The sequence below is a fragment of the Xenopus laevis genome, chromosome 2L (genome assembly GCF_017654675.1).
Source record: "Xenopus laevis strain J_2021 chromosome 2L, Xenopus_laevis_v10.1, whole genome shotgun sequence".
Lineage (NCBI taxonomy): Eukaryota > Metazoa > Chordata > Amphibia > Anura > Pipidae > Xenopus > Xenopus laevis.
Window position 1 is genome coordinate 25718413 of NC_054373.1, and position 24695 is coordinate 25743107.

Consider the following 24695-nt stretch of genomic DNA (forward strand, 5'->3'; position numbering starts at 1 on the left):
TTCGAAGGATTTTACTTCGAGGGTTGATTTCGAGGTTTTTTTTAACCCTCAAAATCGACCCTTGATAAATCTGCCCTTGAGTTGATCCAAGAACCTAAATATTTATTATTCCCCTATCATGCTTGTCAGTCCTAAAACTAATGGGCATATTTATCAAAGATTGAATTTTGAATTTATGTGAATTTTGTTTTACTCTAATAAATTCGAATATATTCACAACTCAAATGGGAGGTTATTTAAGAAAAAATTTGAATGCCTAATATTCGATCGAATAATCCCGACGCGAAAATTTGAGTTTTCCCTCGAAAACGTAAATGTCAGGAAGGCTATTAACATATTCAAATGGGACAACAGACCTCTGCCATGGACTTGTAAATGAATAATGCGAATATTTGCAGCGTCGATTCTAATGAAGACGCCGCCTGAGGCGGCTCCTTAAATGCCGTCCCTCCCCTCGCAGAAACACTAGTGCGGAGAGCGCAACTGCGCTCTCTCGCACTAGTAAAGCTGAATTTCTGGTTTCAAAACCGGAAATTCGGCTCTTTAAAGTGACAGTAGCGACTTTTTGCCGCCCCTGGAAACTTATCTGGTGCTGCCGCCTGAGGCGAGCGCCTCAGCTCGCCTCATTGGCGGAGCGCACCTGAATATTTGTATAAGATCTGTTTCCATGGTCAAGGTGCGATAAATCTCACATTCGAATTGGGGGATTAAAATTCGAATGCGTGAATTTTGAAACCAAAAAAAAAAAACTATTTGGAAATTCAAATTTACTCTTCGACCCTTAATAAATCTAAATATGAGATTATATCCCATGAAATCCTAACTGTTTAAAGAACATGTAAGAAATGCCATATCAATGGGTGAACTTTATTTTCACCCATTGATACTCTTTTAAAAATCCCAAATGAATGGAGATCGGCACAACGTCACTGTGGAGGACTGTGGCAAACTCTAACTTCACTCTTGGATAAATACGTCCCTAAGAATCCCTGATCTAGAGGAAAAATGCGGCTGATGTGTGACAGTGCAAATAAAATGAATGGTTAACCGAAGTGAACTGAACTAACAAAATCCACCCACTGAAAGAAACTGCCTCTCCCTAAAGGGGAGGGTTTAGCTCAGGTAGCCTGAAACTGTCACTTCCAACTCATAGGAGCTTTGCTGCTCAGCATATTGACATAATTGCAAATCCCTCATTCTCCCGGCTCTGTCGTTACAAACACCCCAACTTTCATGACTCCTGAGTGCTGAATCTGCCCTTATGCTGCTGAGCTTCTACTTCAATGGCCTTCTGCTCGTGGGCTGCCTTCTGTCCTGGGGAAGATCAGGTACGTGTTATGGGTCACATTTCTGGATATTGAATGCACAGCTGCACTCTGTAAAGCAAGGGTCACCAACCTGTATGTCTCTGGCTGTTGCTGAACTACAACTTCCAGAATTCCGTCACAGCAGTATCAGGAGAACTACAGGTTGGGCAGATTACACGCTACATGTAATAAAGAACTGAAAGCAGCATTTGATTTCGGGGGAGGTATTGGGCTGAGTTCCATTCGGGATGTTGCTGTTTTATCAAAAGGGATTCTTTATGGCGCAGATATTTGCAAATACAAGAATTGTTTTGCCCCTATGCACTAACCAATCACATGTTTGCTTTTGTTAGTTTAACCCTGTCTCTGCAAGGACATGCATAAAGCAGTGTTGCTTAAACCTGGCAGTAGTTTTACTGTAAAGTAGTAGCCAATCCACAATAAGGGCTCTTACTAGTTATGGGCAAATTTCTCCCTTTTCGCCAAAAAATTCACGAAATTTGAAAGTTTTGACGAAAAAAATCGAGCAATCGAACGTTTTGACGAAAAAAAATCCAGCGATTCTAAAGTTTTCACTATAAAATCGAGCAATTCGAATGTTTTCACTACAAAATCGAGCAATTTGAACGTTTCCACAGAAAAATCAAGCAATTCGAACGTTTTCAAGAAAAAAGCAAGCAATTAGAAAGTTTTCACAAAAAACCCCTGGAATTTTCACCGGCGAATTTTCGCAGGAGATTCACAAATTTATTTGACGGCGGTGAAATGCGGAAAATCGCCGCAAATTTGTGCCAGGCAAATTTATTTGCCCATCACTAGCTCTTACAGATGAGCCACCATTCCCCTCGTTTCATCGCAAGGGAACGTACGAGTTAACGTTTCACTACGAGGCAAATTTACTAAAGGGCGAATTGTGTTTTTTTGGCAAAAATTCTGCAAAATGTCAAGTTCCACCAAATGCAACAATTTACTAAAAGGCAAAGAGGACAATTCGCTAGTGAAAAAGCTCAGTGCTAGAGAAGTTTCGCACCGTTTCGCCAGTGAAAATTCTCACTCACTGTATCACTGGGAATGACTGATTGCTGTGACGCTCAGCACTGGACTGGCCTAGTGGGTGCCAAGTGGACTTCAGCCGAGGACAAGTCCCATCAGCTTATCCTTGTCTCTCCCATGGGCGTAATGGTAAAGTTCAGCTTTATGAGGAATGCACAGGTTAGACACCCTGTATATAAGAATTAAATCAAGTGTCTGCCCTAGTGCCGAGATGTATATTTAGCCTGCTGTGACTGCTGCTGGGTGTGATTCAGAGATATGGTTATTCTGGAATGTCAGCCTGTACAATAGGCACATTGCTCCGCATTCCAATGAAATGTTATCATTCCAATCTGTTTAAAGGACCCGCACAACCACTGGAACAACCACAGGCAGAACAAGTATACAGAGGCATAAACATAATTAGGTTTAATTGTCCTGCAGTTAAAACATTCCTTCTTTAATTGACTTCTTTTATCTTTGCACCCTGCCTGCACTGCTGTTTACACTAATAACAATATTAGCCCTAATCCTTAAACTGGCCATACAAGCCCAACGACGAACGTTCAGATATCGATCGTCCATTTTGATGCAAAGATCTAAAACTAAGATTTCTATTTAAATTGTAGGATTAAAGTTGGAAAAATAACAAATCCGATGATGTTCTGGCCATTAAAGGAGAAGGAAAGGTTAAAATAAAGTAAGCTTTATCAGAAAGGTCTATACATTACAACAGTAAACCCTCAAAGTAATGCTGCTCTTATCCCTCTGTCAAAAATTTTCGAAACTGGGAAAAATTTTACTAATTTTAGATGCCGGCGTTAAAGTCAATGGGCGTCCGAATAATGTTGACACGCAGTGGTTTTGACGCAAACGCCTTTTCAGACGTGCGTCTATAATTTTTTGACGGTGATCAATTCTCGCTGGATTATCGTGCATTTATTTGACAGAGGCAAAACGCGGAAATTTGCCCCTGGCGAATTTATTCGCCAATCACAAACAAGTTGTTGCCTGACCATTACTCCGAGATTTCTCAAGGGCAACACATGTAGGCAGGATAATTATATATGGCTTACTCCAAAAAGTTTAATGAGCCACAGCCACTTTCAAAAGGCTTTAACATGATTAAGGGTACAACTACACGGACGATTTCTCTGTGCCGTATCCGACGCGCTGCGCCAAAAGCAGGCATCAAGTCGGATGCGATGGAAAACAAGGTAAGCAACAGGACTGACGGATAGTGTCGCAGTGTTCGTCCAACGCAACATGACTGCCGGATGCATACGCTGCATGATGCGTCTGCATCCGAAGTCGTGTCACATCGGATGAACTCTACAACACTATCCGACATTTGTATTTCTTACCTTGTTTTCTGTTGCATATGACTTGACGGCTGCGTTTTGGCGCATCGCGTCGAATCCGGCACAAACGCAGAGAAATCGTCCGTGTAGTTGTACTCTAAGACACAACTTTAAATACTATGTAGGCTAATGAATTCTAGAACTGGGCCAGTGCTGACATCTGTGGGATTAGATGACCCCCCGTCAAGTAGCAGCTGTTGAAGAGGTTGCCAAACAAGCTGGTCTTAACCCGATATGCCCACCAAATGCAGGGTAAGATTGGGTTAAACTCATCATTCGGCCCTAGGGCTATATGATCGGATTATAACTAAGGAAATGGGGGCCGACGGGTCGTAGGACAGCATCAACTATCCGATACGTTTCTCTATCGCATGGGAGAATCAAACCTGCCTGATTTTTAGTCTGATTTTTGGAGACCCGTTGGAAGCCCCCACACATGGGCAGTTACGCTGCTGAATCAGTCTAAAGGACCGATATCGGCAGCTTTAATCTGCCCGTGTATGGCCACCGTAAGGCATAATGCTAAATCGGTTCCAGTTGCTGGAAAATAAATGAAATATTAATACTCATGTCACTACCCCTTTAAGGAAATATGAATAGGGTGCGGATGTGTGGTTTAAAATTCTGAGCAATTCTGTAGTATTTCTGAAAGCTAGGGGAATATTTGCAGAGTAGGAATGATACAGGCAAGCTGCCAGCACCACAAAGCAAAACACACAAATATGCGATGAAAGTGGAGTTATTGAGTGAAAAAGAGGAATGTTCTGGCTAACGTTACCCATATACCCTGCCTTCTTGATTTAAAGGGGAACAATCCCAAAAATTTAAATTTTAAATTACCGTAGCTTCGGGATACTGAAATAAGAAACTTTCTAAATACAATCCATTAACTGGATTATATCAGAAACTATTTCGTTTCTGATATAATCACGTTTATCTTCACTATTCCTCTCTCAGCATCTGTTTCCACTCATTCTGTCTTCAGTCTTGAGTTGGGTGTCAGAGGGATGATCCAATATATCTTATAGGGGGGCTTATTTTGCCTAGAAGATGTATTAGAGCTCACTCTATTAAAATCACCAGAAATCCTGTCTCTACATGCAGAATTTGCAGATCATTCGATCGAACTATTTGCGCTAAAATCCTTCGACTTCGATATTTGAAGTCGAAGGATTTTAATTCCCAGTCGAATATCGATGGTTAATTAACCCTCGATATCCGACCCTTGGTGAATTTGCCCCTAAACGTATATTACATTTTAATTTTCGCCTTAGTTCCCCTTTAAGAACAATGGATACATATATGTATGTACCTGAGCCTTAACCTATGGCAACTAATCAAATGTTTGCTTTAATTGTTCTATATTCAAACGATGATTCGATCGTTTGGCCCTGGATCAATAGATATCTGCCCCAATTTTCGTCAGCTATTAACGTCCTGCGTATGGCCCCCTTAAGACTCTACAGAGAAAATTAAATACTTGCCACGGTAGCTTAGAGGGTTTGTTTCTGCATAAGAAAAAATGCCTTAGGAACCCATGATCCATGAATATTGAAAAAATAATCATTACATTTTTTGATTGTTTTCCTGTTTACAGATACAGAAGGACAATGCCATACCTTTACAGATCTCAACATACACAACGCCATTATTGGGACAGGGCTGAAAGTGCAGTTACTTCTTTATACCAGAGAAAATCCGAACTGCGCCCAAGATTTAAATGAAGACAACTCCACCGGCTTCCAGTATCTGAACGTTACGAGGAAGACCGTTTTTATTATCCATGGCTACAGGCCGACAGGGTCCCCACCAGTTTGGATAGACGATATTGTCAAGAAGTTTCTTGATATCCAGGATTTCAATGTCATCGTAGTGGACTGGAACCGCGGAGCCACGACTGTCCTGTACCACAATGCTGCGGCCAATACTAGAAAAGTTGCAGATATTTTAAAAAGACTTATCGACAACATGCTGGTAAGGAAAAAGTAGCAACCATACATTGATTTGATTAAGAGACTGGAATATGAATAGGAGAGGCCTGAATAGAAAGACTTGTAGCAATAACAATACATTTGTAGCCTTATAGAGCATTTGTTTTTTAGATGGGGTCAGTGACCCTCATTTAAAAGCTGGAAAGAGTCAGAAGAAGAAGGCAACCCAAAAAAAACTATACAAAACTATAACAATGGCTGAAGACCAATTGAAAAGTTACTTAGAATTGGCTATTCTATGACTTAATAAAAAATAACTGAAATTTGAACCTCCCCCCCTTCAACTTAAAGGTGAACCACCCCTTTAAGTTATTTGTTTTGTTCATTTAGGCAGCAAGATGAGAAAATGCAACTAGAAATATAAAACCTTCAGCGTGTACCTAGGGTTTTCCGGATAAAGGATCTTTCCATAATTTGGATAGCCAAATAAACCCAATAGGCTGGTTTTGCTTCCAATAAGGATCAATTATATCTTAGTTGGTATCAAGTACAAGCTATTGTTTTATTATTACAGAGATAAAGGAAATCATGTTTAAAAATGTGAATTATTTGCTAAAGAGGGAGTCTATGGCAGTGGTGTAACTAGATATTACTGGTAGTGATGGGTGAATAAATTCACGAGGCGTCAAAAAATTTTGGACTCGCGTCAAAAAGGTCATGTGTCAACATTCACGTTTCGTGAATTTTTCGCCATTTTGCGGTAAATTCGCACGTTTTTTGGCTAATTGAAATGGGACAAATTCACGCATCACTAATTACTGGGCCCCACATATTTTTTAGACCTCCAAAATGTCTAGAGGTTGACCCATTTTACCAATATTTATTGAAATTTTATGTTAATTAGGGCTTCATGGGGCCCCTATACCCCCCTGCAGCCACAGGGTCTGCTTCCTCTGTAGTTACACCCTTGGTCTATGGGAGATGGCCTTCCCCACAGTTCGGAGCTTTCTGGATAATGGGTTCCCAGATAAGAGATCCCATACCTGTACCACAGATTCTTTCAAAAATGGAAGGTGATTAAGAGGAAAACCCAATTTTGCTTGAAGGAAAAGGCCCTTTTGAGTGTGACAGATGTAAAAGAATTCCTGGCGTAGTTGCAGGACTGGTTTAATGAGTCAGGTGAAATGTAAGTGCGTAAAATAGGGATGGGCCATTTCTTTGTGACATAACTAAAAATAATTTAATTAGCAGTAGCCAGGCAACTAAAAATAGGCTTGTATAATGTTAATGCAGGCACACAGGCACTTTGCATACAAGGGAAAGAAATAAAGTGATCCTATTGATCAGAAAAATGTAGAATAACAACAACCTGTAAATAAATGTGAAATTAAAAAGTTGTGTGCCTGCCTACGAGCCTGAGTTGCTTCGTTTCATGTTACGGATACTATTTATTACAAAGGTTTCATGTTCAGAAAGGCCATAGAATTCCCCATTGATTATTAATTCTATTCATCGGCGATCAGAGATGAGTTTCAGTTCATTGAAGATATTGTTTCAGGAAAGAAAGATGCCAATTTAGCTCGGATTTATAGCAAATTCTGTCCAAAGGCTAAAATTCACAACTGAACCTCTAGAAATGCCATTTTTAGTTGGTTTATCTGGTGTTGGAGGGACAGTTACCTTATTTTGCAACATTAGTTATTGCCTGTTATTTTAAAAATTGAAATATCTGTGTTTTTTTTGTTACTGTATTTAATGCTCTAAACAGGGACAAATTTGAAAATGAAAATGAAATCAAACTTAACTTCTTGGTCCCAGTGATTAAAAGCCAAACCAATCACCAGTCGACTGAGAAGCCTCTGTATGGGCAGAGACACACGCTGATATTTTGGGAGATTAGTCGCCCAGCAACAAATCGCTTCTTCGGGTGACTAATCTCCCCAAACTGCCTTCTCGCTGGCTATAATTTAAATCACCAGCAGGATGGCACTCAGAACGCTTCATTTTCCGAAGTTGCCTCACAAGGAAACGTCTGGCAACTTCGGAAAAGCAAAGCGATCTGAGTACCATCCCGCCGGCAATTTACATTCTAGCCAGCGGGAAGGTAGTTCGTGCAGATTAGTTGCCCGAAGAAGAAGCGACTTGTCGCTGGGCGACTAATCTCCCAAAATAGCAGCGTGTGTATCTGCCCAATAAATAAGAGTGAGTGTATAGTGGCTCAAACAATGGGGGTGATTTATCAAAATAAATGAATCAATGGGCGTGAGTTCACCATCTGATAAATATGCTTCTAGAAAGTGGTTGCACACCCTTAGCACACGCAATGGAGGGCAGCCTGGTGCTTGGTGTAAGAGGATTCATCAACCTCCAATATAGTCAATAAGAAAAAAACATTGGCACACAAGGCATATGGTTGCAGGCCTAACACTTGCCTTTTAATAATGCAAAAGAGCAACATTTCGGAGCCACGCCTGATAAAGGGGCTCAGAAAGGTTGCACTTCAGCATTATTAAACAGCATGGGTTAGCCCTGCAACCATATGCCTTGTGTGCCAGTGTTTTCTTCTTATTGACACAGGGAGATTTGTCCCCTGTGTTTAAATCAGCTCTGCTGTGGATGACAGATGCTTTACCACCAGCAATAAAGTAAATCAATGATGGGAAAACGCATGTGGAGCTTCTTTTTCCAAAGTCACCCAATGTTGCCTCACGCCGTGTATGGTTTTCCAATCTGCGATTTACTGTATTGCTGGTGGGAAATCATTTTGGAAGCGCAACCATGGTAGCACAGATTTAAATGTAGACAGAGTCGGACTGGGCTGGCGGAACCCTGGGAAAAAAACCCGGAGGGCCATGGTCCAGCCCAGACCTGCTGCCCCCTAAAAAAACACTTGTGCCTACGTGAGGGCGTTCATGCATACATAGCTAGGGGAGTTTAGACATCGGGAGCGGCCTCCGGTGACATATTGCAGCCCCAGTGGACCCCAAATGCTCCAGTCCAACCCTGAATCAATAAGAAGAAAACGCTGGCACACAAGGCCACGCCATGCTTGGTAAAGGGGCCCCGTAATGATGCACTTCCGCATTATTAAATGGCATGGGTTAGCCCTGCAACCATATGCCTTGTGTGCCAGTGTTTTCTTCTTATTGGCACAGGGAGATTTGTCACCTGCGCTTAAATCAACTCTACTGTGGATGACGGATGCTTTACCACCAGCAATAAAGTAAATCAACAATGGGAAAACGTATAGGAGCTTCTTTTTCCAAAGTCACCCAAAGTTGCCTCACGCTGTGTTTGGTTTTTCCACCATTTGCCCCCTATTTAAATAGTTACAAAAGTACTCGACCACTATGGGAAATCATGAGCGCTTAAATATATACAGTATGGAACGTCCCATGATGATATGTTTTCCTATTTCTTGGAAAGGCCTTGAAAATTCAAATGAAAAATGTGTTTTTACGAAATCAAGCTAAGGAAACAGTTACAAAAACATGTAATTGCATGTAGTAAAATAGACAACAGATTTACAGTAAAGAAACTGCCAAAAACTCACAGCACGCACAACCGGTATTTGGAAGTTAAAGGAACAGTAACACAAAAACATGAAAGTGTTTTCAAGTAATAAAAATAGAATATACTTTTGTCCTCCACTGGTAAAACTGGTGTGTTTGCTTCAGAAACACTACTACAGTTTATATAAAGAAGCTGCTGTGTAGCCATGGGGGCAGCCATTCAAAGCTGAAAAAGGGGAAAAGGCACAGGATACACGGCAGATAACAGGTAAGCTCTGTAGTATACAATGGAATTTTATTCAGAACATATCTGTTATCTCCTGTGTATCCTGTGCTTGAACGGCTGCCCCCATGGCTACACAGCAGCTTGTTTATATAAACTATAGTAGTGTTTCTGAAGCAAACACAGCAGTTTTACCAATACAGGGCAACAGTACATTATATTGTTATCATTTTCAATGCTTTCATTTTTTTGCTTTGCTGTTTCTTTAGGTTTGCTCTTATCATTGGGTTACTTACTTAAGATTTCATACAGAATTAGCTGACCTATTTTAATCCATTTCTAACAGAGCCAAGGGGCGACGCTTGATTCTGTCTACATGGTCGGAGTCAGCCTTGGTGCGCATATATCTGGATTTGTCGGCAAAATGTACAATGGCTCTATTGGAAGAATTACAGGTGATATATTTATGTCATTGTCCTATATTCTTCTGTATTTATGTATACAATTTTCGAACATACAGTATATTTTATTTCTAGATTTTTTTTTTATAAATGCTAGAATGAACATAAGTGGGAGTAAGCACTCACATAAGAATGAAACAAACAAAAAACCCTACCTTTTCTGTAGTACAGGTATGGGACCAGATAAGGGATCTTTCTGTAATTAGGATCTCAATACCTTAAGTCTACATAAAAATAATTGTAAACATAATAGAATTGTTTTGCTTCCAATAAGGATTAATTATATCTTAGTTGGGATCAAGTACAAGGTCCTGTTTTATTATTACAGAGAAAAAGGAAATCATTTTAAAAAATGATTTGATTAAAATGGGGTCTGTGGGAGATGACCTTCCTGTATTTTATGGATAACGGGTCTCCAGATAACAGATCACATACCTGTACTTCAGCATCTGCTGAAGTGACAGCACTAGGGGAGACAACGACCATAGCGACTTGCTTAGTATTCACTGCTAGTGATGGGCGAATAAATTCGCCAGGCGCGAATTTGCGTCAAATTTCCACATTTCGCAGACGGCGAATAGACAGAAAATTTGACAGCGTCAAAAAAATTGATGCATGTCAGAAAAGTCGCGCGTCAACATTATTCGGACGCCCATTGACTTTAACGCCGGCGTCAAAATTGACGTGGGCATCAAAATTCAAGTTTCATGATTTTTTTTGCAAATTTCACGTGAAATTTTTGAATTTTTTGGCGAAATGGGAAAAATTCGCCCATCACTATTCACCGCCATTGATAGTGTCTGATTGTTAAGCCAAAAGAGAAAAGGTGAATTAAGACAAAATCTAGTACAAGCACTACACTTTTGGCTTTTAGCAAAAAGAACTAACTGGCACTCAAGTTGTATAACAGTATTACTCTTGCCTAGTGTTCTCTAAATTAAACCCAATCATGATGATTTATTGAAGGTCTCTTATATCATTAGAATGAATACATTTATCAGACTGTGTAACTTCTTCCAGCATAATGACTCAAGAGCAAGGAACACAATAGTATTTAGCAGATTCTGTGCATGTATAGGACCTATGCCAGTTCCCATCTCTCATGTTCTGTTATGTTGTATGTTAAAGGAAAACTATACCCCCCAAACAATATGGGTCTCCATAAAATTATATTACTTAAAACAACTTATATGTAAAATCCTGCTTCATTTAAACAAACTGATATACTTTTTTTTTAGTAGTATGTGCTAATTCTAATCCTATATACAGTGGCGTAACTAGATGTTGCTGGGCCCTACAGCAAATTAATTTTAGGGCCTCCAACATATCCAGTGTTTGTCCTGTTTTACCAATATATGTTGAAATTGCTCATCAATAAGAGTCTCATGGGGCCCCCTGTACCTCCTGGGCCCCCCTGCAGCCGCAGGGTCTGCTTCCTCTGTAGTTACGCCCCTGCCTATATAGAAAATTGCCATTTAAAGGTAACACCTTTAAAGGGCACCTGTTGGGTAAAAATGTTATCCCCAACCAAAGGTGCTGGCTACTCGCATGCGCATAATGAGCGTTTCGGGGCAGATTTTCTTTATGCGCATGTGAGTGACCGGACATGGCTGCTCACACTGGGAGCTCCCTCCCGGTGTGGGTAGCGTAGCACTGGTGGGGGGCATTTATTTAAAAAAAAAACTACTCTTATTCCCAACCGGAATGCGGGCTCTATTAGCTGGTCGGGGATAACATTTTTAACCAACAGGTGCCCTTTAAAGTAACTGTTAGTATAATGCAGAGAGTGCGATTCTGAGTCAATTTGCAATTAGTTTTCATTTTGTATTATTTGTGTTTTTTTAATTATTTAGCTTTTCATTCAGCAGCTCTCCAGTTTCCAAATTCCCCTAGCAACCATGCATTGATTTGAATAAGAGACTGGAATATGAATAGGAGAGGCCTGAATTTAAAAATGAGTGATAAAACTTAGCAATAACGATAAATTTGAAGCCTTACAGAGCATTTGTTTTTACATTTTGAAATCTGGAAAGAGAGTCAGAAAAAGAAGGCAAACAATTAAAAAACGAAGACCAAATTAAAAGTTGCTTAGAATTAGCTATTCTATAACATACTAAAAGTTAACTTAAAGATGAATCACTCCTTTAAGAACTAAGGGCCACCCCCTTGGATCATACCATTCACAGTGCACATAAACAAACCTAGGGCACGCAAATGTGTTAGCTCACATGAGCCAATTAATGGGCAGAGCTGTGCCTTTTACGCCCACACTTCTTCCTGTTACAGTTATAATTCTGGTCAGGTGATCTCTGAGGGAGCACAGGGGCTGTCACAACACAGAGGCTTAAGGTAAAAGATGTAAAAAGGACAATATCTACTATATATATCCAGTTTGGTAAGACTCTTTAATATGACATCAAATCTACTGGTTATCTGTTGGTTAAACATGTATTCGTAGGTATAATTTTCCTGTAACAGTCCTTTCGGAATCCATTGCCTTTGTTGCAATAACGCTGCCCTATGAGTGAGCTTGTGAACCTGCATCATCAAACATGGGACACATTTAAAGGGGAATTAAAGTCTAAAATAGAATAAGGCTAGAAATGCTGTATTTTGTATACTAAATATAAACATGAACTTACTGACCACAAGCCTAATCAAACAAATGATTTATGCTTTCAAAATTGGCCACAGGGGGTCACCATCTTGTAACTTTGTTAAACATCTTTGCAAGACTAAGACTGTGCACATGCTCAGTGTGGTCTGGGCTGCTTAGGGATCGTCATAAATTATAAAAACAGCACAAGTCAAATAATATCTGCCAGAAGCTGATACAGCAAGACTGATTAATAATCAAAATATGCAGACTGTACTGGGTCTAGTGTTGTCATGTAATCTAATGTGGATTTTATAATTTTTGTTTAGTAAACGCTTTCTCCAACTCTGCAGAACCAGTGGCTGCAGCAAAATAATCCTCCAAATAGAATCCCAGTTTATCTGTTTAAATCTGGCTCCATGATCTTTGTCCCTGCAGCTGGAGTTGGAAACAGTAAAGGGGTTGTAAAGCCAAAATTCAACACAAATCTCTACACAGTCGCCTACTGCTCTACAGGGAAAACAAACAAAGCTGCTTGAGTTCTGCATGGCTGGGAAGTAAGGCGGGGCTCCCCCTGCTGTACATAAGTATGATTGTTTCCCTGCTCAGCAGTTAGGGACCATCTGACAATTCCTATCCACAGCAGTAAATGAAGGGAGAATTTCACTGCATACAGTCAGGTTTCTTATAAAATATGGTACAGGTTTTTTTAATTAAAGTATATTGGAGATAGGTTTCTTTTTCATTACAGAAAGTAAAAATTGGATTTTATTTTTTTTGCCTTTACATGCCCTTTAAAAATCAAAATGGTCTTTTGCATCCTACAGGCCTTGATCCGGCAGGACCACTGTTTAATGGGAAGCCCCCAGAAGAAAGATTGCACTATACTGATGCCCAGTTTGTGGATGTGGTTCATACAGACATTGACGGTAAATGCATTTTTATTGTGTGTAGTTACTTAGTATTCAGCACATTTACTGACCTGTTCTACTGACCTCTGCAATTCACTGATCACAGTAATGCGGGTTAGAGACAAGGGAAGTGGTTTGTTTAATGGGCTGTTATTGAGTTAATTTCGTTTAGAGGGATATTAACATTTTCCATTTTCATTCAAGGGCTGGGCTACAAGGAGAGTTTGGGACACATCGATTTCTACCCTAATGGAGGAACTGACCAGCCTGGCTGCCCAAAGACAATATTAGCTGGTAATTCAGATAACTTAAAATAGCAGTTAGAAGTCCTTATGCAATAACAAGAAAATTTGAAAAATTTATGCTACTGCTCAAACTTTACCCTTTTCTAGTAAGCAGACAAAAGATAGGAAAGATGAAGACAGATGAAGAAGGTTGTTCACCTTTAAATTAACTGTTAGTATGATGTAGAGAGTGGTGTTCTGAGACAATTTGCAACTGGTTTTCATTTTTTATTATTTGTGGTTTTTGAGTTAATTTTTTTCAGCAGCTCTCCAGTTTGCAATTTTAGCAATTTGGTTGCTAGGGTCTGAATTACCCTAGCACCCATACATTGATTTGACTAAGAGACTGGAATATGAATAGGAGAGGCCTGAATAGATGAGTAATAAAAAGTAGCAATAACAATACATTTTTAGCCTTGCTTTTTAGACCCCTGTTTGAAAGCTGGAAAGAGTCAGAAGAAGAGAAATAATGTAAAAATTATAAAAAAAATAAATAATGAAGATTAATTGAAAAGGTGCTTGGAATTGACTATTTGCAATTTCAGCAATCTGGTTGCTAGGGTCCAAAATACTCCAGCAACCATGCATTGATTTGAATAAGAGACTGGAATATGAATAGGAGAGGCCTGAAAAGAAAAATGAGTAATAAATAGTAGCAATAATAATACATTTGTAGCCTTACAGAGCATGTGTTTTTAGATGGGGCTAGTGACCCCCATTTGAAAGCTGGAAAGAGTCAGAAGAAGGGAAATAATGTAAAAACTATAAAAAAATAAATAGATCAATTAAAAGTTGATTAGAATTGATTATTAGCTACTAGGTACTAGCTACAAATGACCCTAGCAACCATGCATTGATTGGAATAAGAGACTTGAATATAAATAAGAGAGGTCCGTATAGGAGGATGAGTAATAAGTAGCAATAACAATAGATTTGTAGCCTTACAGAGTATTCGTTTTTCAGATGGGGTCAGTGACCCCTATTTGAAAGCTGGAAAGAGTCAGAAGAAGAAGGCAAATAATGTTAAAACTATAAAAAAATAAATAATTTAAACCAAATGTCTGACATCCAGAATGCTTGGGACCTAGGGTTTTCTGGATAAGGGGTCCTTCTGTAATTTGAATATCCATACCTTATGTGTACAATAAAATATTTTTACATTAATTAAACCCCTTGTTTTGCCTTCAATAGGAATTAATTATATCTTAGTTGGGATCATGTACACGCTACTGGTTTATTATTACAGAGAAAAAGGAAATCATTATTAAAAACTTAATTATTTGATTAAGCAATGGAGTCTATGGGAGACAGCCTTCCCATAGTGTGAACAGCTTTCTGGATATCAAATTATTCTTTCATTTCCTTTTCCTGAAATACGCATGTTTTTTGAGCAATTGATACATTCAGTGGAGCGCATTCATGTACTGTAAGTAAATTCTATTTGTTTCTATTCGCATATGCAGGGTCTGAATATTTTAAGTGTGATCACCAGCGATCTGTGTATCTGTACATCTCCTCCCTAAAGAAAAACTGTGACCTTGTCGGTTTTCCTTGTAAAAGCTACAGAGACTACCGGATTGGAAACTGCACTGACTGCAAGGAATTCCTGCCCCTGTCCTGCCCAGTTCTAGGTACTGTACATTATCTGTCTGTCATAATAAGGGTAAAATACACATCTATAATATTTGATAAGCAATATAAACAAGCCTCTGGGGTTACTTAGGGGTCTATTTATTAAAGGTTGAGTTTTGATTTCTCTAAAATAGTTTCACTTAAAAAAAAAACATTTTAGAGAATAAAAACTTGAATTTTCAGAAATGTATTCTACCCAAAAGCAACAAAAAATCCGAAAACCAGCAAAAACCTGTCGAATTCATGTATAAGTCAAAGGCAGAGGTACCTTTCGGAGATGGTTTTTGCCTTCACGATTTTTGGGTGTTTTGGGGTGTTTGACGCTGCTTCTCGCGTGGTAAATTTGAGTTTTTAAGCCTATAAACTCCAGAAATTCAAGGAACAGTATTCATAAAAAAAAAAAAATTCGATTATATTTTTTTGAGTTTAATTATTAGTATAATATTTCAGATTCGTGGATGGGAGTTAGGCCGACTTTGTTTCTGGTAAAATATGAGAAAAAAACAAGTTTTAGTAAATAACCCCGTAAAATGTTAAATCAGTGTTTGGAACTTGAGACCATCCAAATGTTGAAACATTGAGGGGGTTATTTACTAAAACTCGTTTTTTTGATATTTTACCAGAAACAAACTCGACCTAATTCCCATCCACGAATCTGGCAAATGTACTAATAATTATACACGTTGCTGCAAAAGCACAAATTTGGAAATCCACCATCATAGACTTGTTAAGATCATGTATAAGGCCTATCCAAATAGGCTAGGGACATCTACCATTGTGGTTTGCATTGGGTTTAGCCTGATAATTTGATCATTTTGGGGTTTTTGGGCTTAAACCCCGAAAAAATTGTGCGATTTAGAAAAAGAGCAAGAAAACATTTGTGTTTTTGCACGATTTTATCGGGTTTTATCCTAATCCGATTAATGCAATTTATTTTATCGAGGATAATAGTTTGGTCTAGCTTTTTTTATTTAAAATATGAGATTAATTCGGATTTTAGTTAATAACCCCCTGAGTGTGTTCCAATATGTAAAATTTACTGGGGTCACCCAAAGAATTTTATTTTATTTATTTTAGTAAATAGTGCTGGTGGGGTTAGGAGTACAATATTGAGTGCATAGTTCTGGATTGTTGTATAGTATTGATTTCAGGTCTTTATAACAAGGATTTTTTTACATTTTGATTGTGTTTAACAGGGTTTTACGCTGATAAGTGGAAAGATCATCTAGTGGAGAAGAATCCTCCGGGGACAAAAGCTTTCTTTGACACAGCAGCTAAGGATCCATTTTGTAGTAAGTGAAATTTGCATACAATAAAATGACAATATCATCCAAAAAGGACAATGGAACTTTTGAGCAATTTGGGGACCAACTTAGATGTGCTACTGATGAAATGTTACTTGCAGGCCTGGCCTGTATGTTACCGGCCTGGCTAGTAAAAATGATGGCTGATCCCAATTTTATTAATAAGGAAAAAAGGTAAATATATAGGAAGGCCGGTATTTTTTTCCAGAAAAGGTGGCAACCCTACTCCCGCCCTATGGAGTCGCTCAACAATCATAATAACAATAGTTAATAACTTTTATTGGATCTCAACTAAGAAATAATGAAATCTTCGTGAACACAAATCCTATTGGGTTTAATTAATGTTTAAATCATTTCTTAGTAGACTTAAGATATGGGGATCCAAATTACGGAAAGTTCCCTTATCTGAAAAACCCCAGGTCTCGAGCACTTTTGATAATTGATGTTTCTGTCTCAAGTGGTGTCTATTCTGTCATTAATCATATATTTCCACTAATGTCATTTTACAGAATTTCATTATTATCTGGACTTTATGACCTGGAGCAGCCAAACCAAAAGGGGCTATATCACCATTAAACTGAAGTCTCTTGATGGGAATGTGACCGAGTCAAAGCTGGACAAGTGAGTGGGAGTGTGAATAAACTTCATCTAAGGGCAGTTGTCCTTTTAGTAAGATGTCAGCACTTTGCATTAGGTCATTATCCCTCCAAGTATTGAGTTTTTTTGCATTTTAGGTAGGAACTCAAACTGTTGCAGGGGTCTCAAGCCTTGCAACTAAGTGGTGGTTTCAAAGGCATACGGGAAAGGCTTAGTAATGTGAAATTATAACAGTACAAGCCTTGCCTCAGAATTACTTTGGTTTCTGGTTAATGGGTTAGCAAGAGCCTGGGTGGGAAGAGTGTGGGTAACGAGGTTCACTAGAATAGACACTCCACCTACTTAGGTGTAGGGTACCCCATTTTTATAAGAAAAAAATAGAAGGTTTAGGGCACTCTACGAAGCCTATGATTTAGGCTCGAGTTGATTGTCTATATAAAGATTTTGTTCTACTTTTTAACCAACCTACCTTTGGTCTGATCTATATGTGCCTTCCTAGCTTGCCCTAAACCTTCTATGTTTTCTGTATATGGATTGTCCGCTCCCCTGAGTTGAGGGCCTGGATGTTTTTATGCTTACATATATACATTTAGGATTAACACATTTTTATAAACCAACCTACTTCTCACTGTGGGACTAGTGCCGTAGTGACCCTGCAGCAGGTGGGCTTAGACTGAAGGCCAGCTGAGGTGAGATTTGGGGAGAACCCCTATTGCTGTACTTGATAAACCTAAAAGCCATTAAGTTAAAGGTCAATGAACATGAGATATAGAGTCAACACAAATCTGCCAGCCTGGAACTATGACTGAAACACCATATAACCTATTTATGAGCTAAGAGGGGTATTTCCAAAGGTTGAACCTTCAAGAGGGGCTCGAACTGAAATAGTCAGATAAAAACCACTGCTTTATGTGAATAGGTATGGGCTAAAGTAGAATGGCAAAGATCACAGGTGAAACACAAATCTAGAAATCTAGAAATGTTTTTTTCCCTAATTAGCATCTCATTGATATTAATTCTGCATGTCTAATGAGTCATTCAGAATAATGATTTTATATGTGTCCCATTTTAAGCTGTGCCTGGGGCCATGAGTAACCTTGTGGCTCTATGTCTTTACAGATAAAGTGAACAATAGGCTAGGTCTTAAATAGGTCTTAAATAAATTGTTTTGCCTCCAGGCAACCCCTGAGGCGCTTCCACCAATCAGGGTCAACTTGCCAACATGTCATTGGCTGTTGCTTATCATCAAGTCTTTAGGTCTATGTTAAAGTTGCAGAGAAAACACCAGTTCCGCACTAAACTGCCCCATGTCTGTAAGTAGTGGAACAAATGATCTGCCTGAACTGAACACATGGGGTGGATTTTGGGCCAAAAATGCACACTTGAGGCTCGGCGTGATATTGGCATTTTCTAAGCTGTGTGATAAATGCCTTATATAACGTTTGACTGGATTCTCCATACACCCATCAAGGTCTTTAAATGAGTAGATCTTTAGCCAATTTGACCACACCTACTGGGAGAAATTAGGCTGATCTCATTATTTTACACCAAGGCCAAAAATCATATTACAGGTCAATAGAGACATGTTAGAATACACAAATGCCTCGTCTGATGGTAATTTTTTAACCTATGTATCTGGCCACATTTTGGTTGGGCAGGCAACCATACACAGGCTAATAAGCTTTTACCTTCTATGGCCACCTTTAATCATCTCAGTATCTGGAATATCTGAAGTACCGCCCAACTGGTTGTATCCACTGCACAGGCCAGGGAGAGAATTTTGAAGTTGGCAACAAGGAGATCTCTGCAGGGAGTTACTCCCCACCCATTCAGTGCAGGACATTTATAGGAAAACAAGGTGGATAGGAACTCTACACTAATATAGGGTGTGTTTCACTGTTCCTCTGTGCAGTCTCCACAATTAGACGTTGCTGCCAAACAACACTGTACTTCAAACCGACCTAAATGTGACTTTCCTCCTTTAGGGACCATGCAACGTTTCAACAATATAAAGAAACGAGTCTGCTGGCAAAATTTGATCAAGATTTGGACCAAATATCCAAAATATCTGTCACCTTTACAACTGGATCGATCATAGGCCCCAAGTATAAACTGAGAGTTTTGAGAATGAGGCTGAGACCGCTGACGAACAGAGACAGGTAAAACGGGATTTGCAAAGGTTGGGATAAAAGGGAATACTGCCATTTCATTACTTGTCTTTCATCTGCCTGACTTAATGTAATGCCATAGACAATACAAAGGGAAAAGAAAGTTCCAGTTCTATCACCAAATATCATTAAATGAATAAAAGGAATTGGCAGCAGCAGCAGCAGCATTCCTGCATAAATTGCTGAGCCATACAGTGTAATTATGAGGCAGCTATTGCCATTGCAATCTCATCAATCAGAATGCTCTCCTCCCTGTGATTCACCTTTATTCACTGTTTATAAAGACTTCAAATGTCATAATGCAGTTCTTCAGTTTTGGGGGAAACCAAAAATATATATATATAACATACTTTACAGGAATATATAGTACAGGTATGGGATCCGTTATCCATGAAGCTCCAAGTTACGGGAAGGCCATCTCCCATAGACTCCATTTTATCCAAATAATCCAAATTTTTAAAAATGATTTCCTTTTTCTCTGTAATAATAAAACATTACCTTGAACTTGATCCAAACGAAGATATAATTAATCCTTATTGGAAGCAAAACCAGCCGATTTGGTTGATTTCATGTTTACACGATTTTCTAGTAGACTTAAGGTATAAAGACCCAAATTATGGAAGATCCATTATCCGGAAAACCCCAGGTCCCAATCATTCTGGATAACAGGTCCCATACCTGTAGTAGTATAATTGATGTATATCAAAATTATTATATTCTACATCTAAATATTCTACAGTCTAAATGTGTGAGTCTGAAAATGATATATTGATCTTTCTCTCTTTTAGACCCATACTGTGTCGCTATGATTTTGTGCTACTGGAAAACATAGAGATGGAATTTATTCCAATTCCCTGTGAAGACACAAACCTGTAATTTGGGAAAAAAGAAACCTCTGAACCTGACCGATCACTGTTCATCTTATAACATGTGCTTAATTGCTTGAAGAGCCATATACCCAATTAGAGATCACTGGTAACAAATAGGACATGTCGCCCTTGCATATTTTTGGGGAATCTCCCAAATATTTACCCCTGACTTGGGCAGAACAGGCATGGCCAAAATGTATGCTGGCATACTGAAGGCTGCAGCGGGCAATGTATAGTAGAGTTATGGTATCTGACTTATTATGAGGCTTATTAAGGGCCTTGCTCTTCAGAAACTATGAAGTAGACATAGCAACAGGCAGCAGATAACCTCTTATAGTACATTCCTAGAGTACAGTGCAGTGTAAGCAAGGCCATAAAATAGTCTAAACTGAAGGAGTTCACTTTTTAATTTTACAATGTGAATGTCTAATCACTGTATATAAAATGAAAAAGTTGTATCTTTTGCATAATTATTGGCTGGCGAGTCCTCCTGCGTTTTGATTTAGGTTCTTCAGTATGTTCCTTGTAAAGAGGAACCGTTGTTTCTCCGACAGGTCTGCTGCATAGTTCTCCCAGCTGATTCAAATGGGGGAATCCGACGTTTGATGGCGATACTGTGACTGTAATTAGTAGTGATGTGTGGGTTTGACCCGAAACCTGAGTGTCTTGCGGGTTGACCAACTGGGTGGGTTTGGGTTAGGGATGCACCGAATCCAGGATTTGGTTCGGGATTCGGCCAGGATTTGGCCTTTTTCAGCAGGATTCGGATTCGGCCGAATCCTTGTGCCTGGCCGTACCGAATCTGAATTTGCATATGTAAATTAGGGGGCGTAGGGAAATCATGTGACTTTTCATCTGAAAAGAAGCATTTTTTCCACTTTTCCCTTTCCTGCCCTTAATTTGCATTTGCAAATTAGGATTCTGATTGGTATATGGCCAAAGATTCAGTGCATCCCTAGTTTGGGTTGACATTTGGCCAACCATTGTGGGTTAGAGTAGGGTGCGGATCAGACTGGGGAAGTAAACTCTTCCACTGCTCCCGAAGATTCCCTGTTTTGGAAGCAGAGAACAGATGTAGTGTACAGAGTGAGATGACGTGAATATGGTTGTGTGCGGTTCATACAATTTTGAAGGTTAGGGTCGGGTGTGGATTAAGGTTTTGTGGGTTAGGTTGGTGCGGGTTGAGTTTCTTCTGACCCACACATCATTAATAGTTTTAATTTAGTCACTTGCAGTTCCTCATCTCGCCCCTCATGAGAGAAGCATCACCCAGAAACAGGAGAATCCCTCATTTGACAGTTGGTAGAATTCAACCTCATATTTATTTTAAGATAGATGGGTATAAAACTTATTTAATGGAGAACCACCTGAACCTGTAGGAGATGCATAAAGTTAAATGAAAATGTGAACACTTTACTTAATCATGGGCATTTATCTATATCTTTATTATATATAATTGCTGAAATTTTTACTATTTATATATATCTGTGATTGCCAATGATGAAGTTCTAAGAAATGTGAATAACTGTATAACATGATATTTGTATAGTTTTGTATAAAATAAATTATTCATGTTGAATAGGTAATGGCCTAAATTATTGTATTGTGTTGAGCAGAACTTCATGGCTATGCTGGTTGCATGGTTGTGTGTTATTGTCTGCGTAGAGTTTATCGGTGGGGTGGGATCAGGTCCATTGTAGTTCAATGGAAGACTATGGTCATTTTCGATTTTGGAAATGGGTAAGGTTGTCGATGTTCAAAGAAGACCCATAATCAGGTTTAAGTTACCATGTTACTACTATGATCATGTTATTGCATGTTACTTTCATTATTCTTCCTACAGTACGGCACTCGGTACTAATCAATACATCAATACTCAGTACTGCTGCTACATGTGTTGTATACCACTAATAGATAAGGCTGCTCTAGATCCGCCCTCCAACCAAAGTCCCTGTTCCACAGCTCCTATGTGTACTACACTACAGGCTCTCCATACTTGTCCTGGCTTTCTCCATACTTGTTTTAATCACAAACCAGGTGACACTCCAGGCTAAAAAATGGTGGCTTTATTGGAACAGGCTGCTGGACAGTGAGGCCTGACGCATATTGCCCTTAATCATAGGCTTATGATATGCCCGAAACGCGCCAAACCTCACTGTCCAGCAGCCTGTTCCAATAAAACCACAATTTTTTAGCCTGGAGTGCCGCCTGGTTTGTGATTAAATCAAGTGTTACATGTGTTGTGATGTGTCTTGGGAACCACCTTTCACCTCTTTCATATCTTTGACAAAACATGGACTACCCAATTTAGTTTTTAGTCAATATCTCTGACAAAATACCTTGGACTGCACAATTGAGCCACTTGTATATTTCTGTCCCTGTATAGATCATGCGCATGTCAAAACTGTCAAACCAGCGTCATAATAACGATGCCAAAGACCAGCATGCTTAGTTTATAGGAAATACAGTATACAATTAAAGTGGCCATTAGAAAATACCATAATGCCGTCTTCTGCCCCCATCCATCATACCTAATTTCTGCATCCCCTATTGGTACACCCCAGGCAATTTCATAACTATGTAGGAATGCAACAGATTTATATTTTTTTAATACCATATTCTTCACTACCACCCAAGATCCCTAATAAATACACAGTTCAGCCTCTTTTTGTACACATCTATTTTATTATGTTTTTATACATAAAATGCAAATTATGTTCAAAGTGTTATTAGCGGTATTAGAATAGGTTGGATAGTAGAACCCAGTGGTGCTTAGCAGCTTTTGTCTTGATACAGAATCCATAGAGAGCTTTGTAGCACAAGGTTTCCTTTAACCACAGCAGCTCCATCTGACAGCGGCAAAACAGAATCACAGTAGGAATTACATGTAAAGGGCAAGTAAATGTATGAGCTGATTAATAGATAAAAGGCAGTAGATGTGTTGTGTTATGTTTGTAGGGGACGTTGTTATATCATTTATAGATATTCTCTCAGTTAAAGGGTTACCCTTGTTATACAAAAACACAACTGTTTTGGTTGGGCAGGAGGAAGGATTTGCCAACTGTCTGGTTTTTGGAAGGGCTGCCTGGGTGAAAAGTGCCTGTCCGGATTTTCAAATTCCCCTCCCCATACATCACACGCCCCGCCCCTACATGATCAATTCCACCCCTGACATCACTGCCCCACCCTAATGTCACCTGGCCCACCCCCCAACATCGCCTGGTCCGCCCACTGCAAGTTTTCCCAAAACAATAAAGGTGGCAACCCTAGCAGAAGGTCACGCCCGGGGCAGTGTAAGAATGAAGGAAATCTACATACCCCAGGAATGGTAAAGATGGAATTCATCCACAATAGCTTCTTCTTTAAATCTTCCCAGGTGGGTAACTGCAACCTACCTAGAAGGCAGATAAAAGCAAGGCAGAATCAAATGGAAATTGTTGGTATAAAATTCTTACCATGGTGCTGGATCTTACTTGAAATAATCTGCAAAATATAGAATATTGCAACAGTTGCCGTATAAATCAGAACTTGGTGAGAATGCACATCTCATGCTCACATTATATGACTTTTGTGGATAATGACTGACCCTTCCCTGTCCATTCCTATCCATTCCATTCCATCCGATGTTTGTTCAGGTGTATAATCAAATCTTCTGAAGGCCACTTGCAGCTCTGATGGGACCTTTACATGTGGTGGAGCTGGATATTCAGGTAACCTATGGCTCTCCAACTCCTTGGTTATCAGTCTTTCCAAGTCCATATCATAAAAGATAGGTGATTGTATACAATGAGCAGGGGCGTAACTACAGAGGAAGCAGACCCTGCGGCTGCAGGGGGGCCCAGGAGGTATAGGGGCCCCATGAGGCCCTAATTAATGAGCAATTTCAAAATATATTGGTAAAAAAGGGCAACTTGTGGTGACAGTGAAATTTGATGTCTGGAACGGTCTAAATCCTAAGACGGACGAATGGCTAGTGTCAGAGGGTTGATAGTTGTCACCCCCACCCTCTATGACACCATAACGCTATAGGGCCCAAGGCAGGATGGACTTTAAGGGCTAAATGGTCTACTGTGGACAATGGTCACTCATATAGTTTATACTAGGCCATACAAATAAATGATCCCCACTCTGTTACTTAGATTCCAGAGTGTCAGCATAGTGTCAGCATGTCTCGTTTGCCCTTTTGCAGAAGTGTTGCTCAATAGTTGTCTGTACCACAATGGCTATGTTTAGCCAACAGATGTTTACGAGGCTGTGGACAGTTGGAACCAGAAATCTCTTATGTTGCAAAACTGCACATCTTACAGGAATGTACAAATATATGCCAGTAAGTCTCCTCGCCAGACCATGTATGGTATTTCCGTGAACCCCTTGTCACAATTACTGTAAATGCCTTCTGAAAGCTATATAACGCCTGGACCAAGAGGTGGGTCTTTGGTAAGTCCTTGGCTGACATTCTGTGTGTTACTCCAACAGCTTACCCAGACAAAACTGTTATGTTGTATTA

General features: G+C 39.4%; 1 protein-coding gene across 1 annotated transcript; it reads left to right on the plus strand.

Annotated features, from left to right (window-relative positions):
- The first annotated feature begins 1163 nt into the window (after positions 1-1163).
- liph.L (lipase, member H L homeolog) lies at positions 1164-21774 on the plus strand. The gene is given in 11 exon segments (NM_001089893.1): positions 1164-1328; positions 5298-5674; positions 9713-9821; positions 13251-13352; positions 13539-13628; positions 15082-15249; positions 16447-16542; positions 17064-17175; positions 19137-19310; positions 20108-20955; positions 20985-21774. Coding segments are annotated over 10 exon segments (1383 nt in total). The 5' UTR covers positions 1164-1261; the 3' UTR covers positions 20196-20955; positions 20985-21774.
- The last annotated feature ends 2921 nt before the right edge of the window (positions 21775-24695 follow it).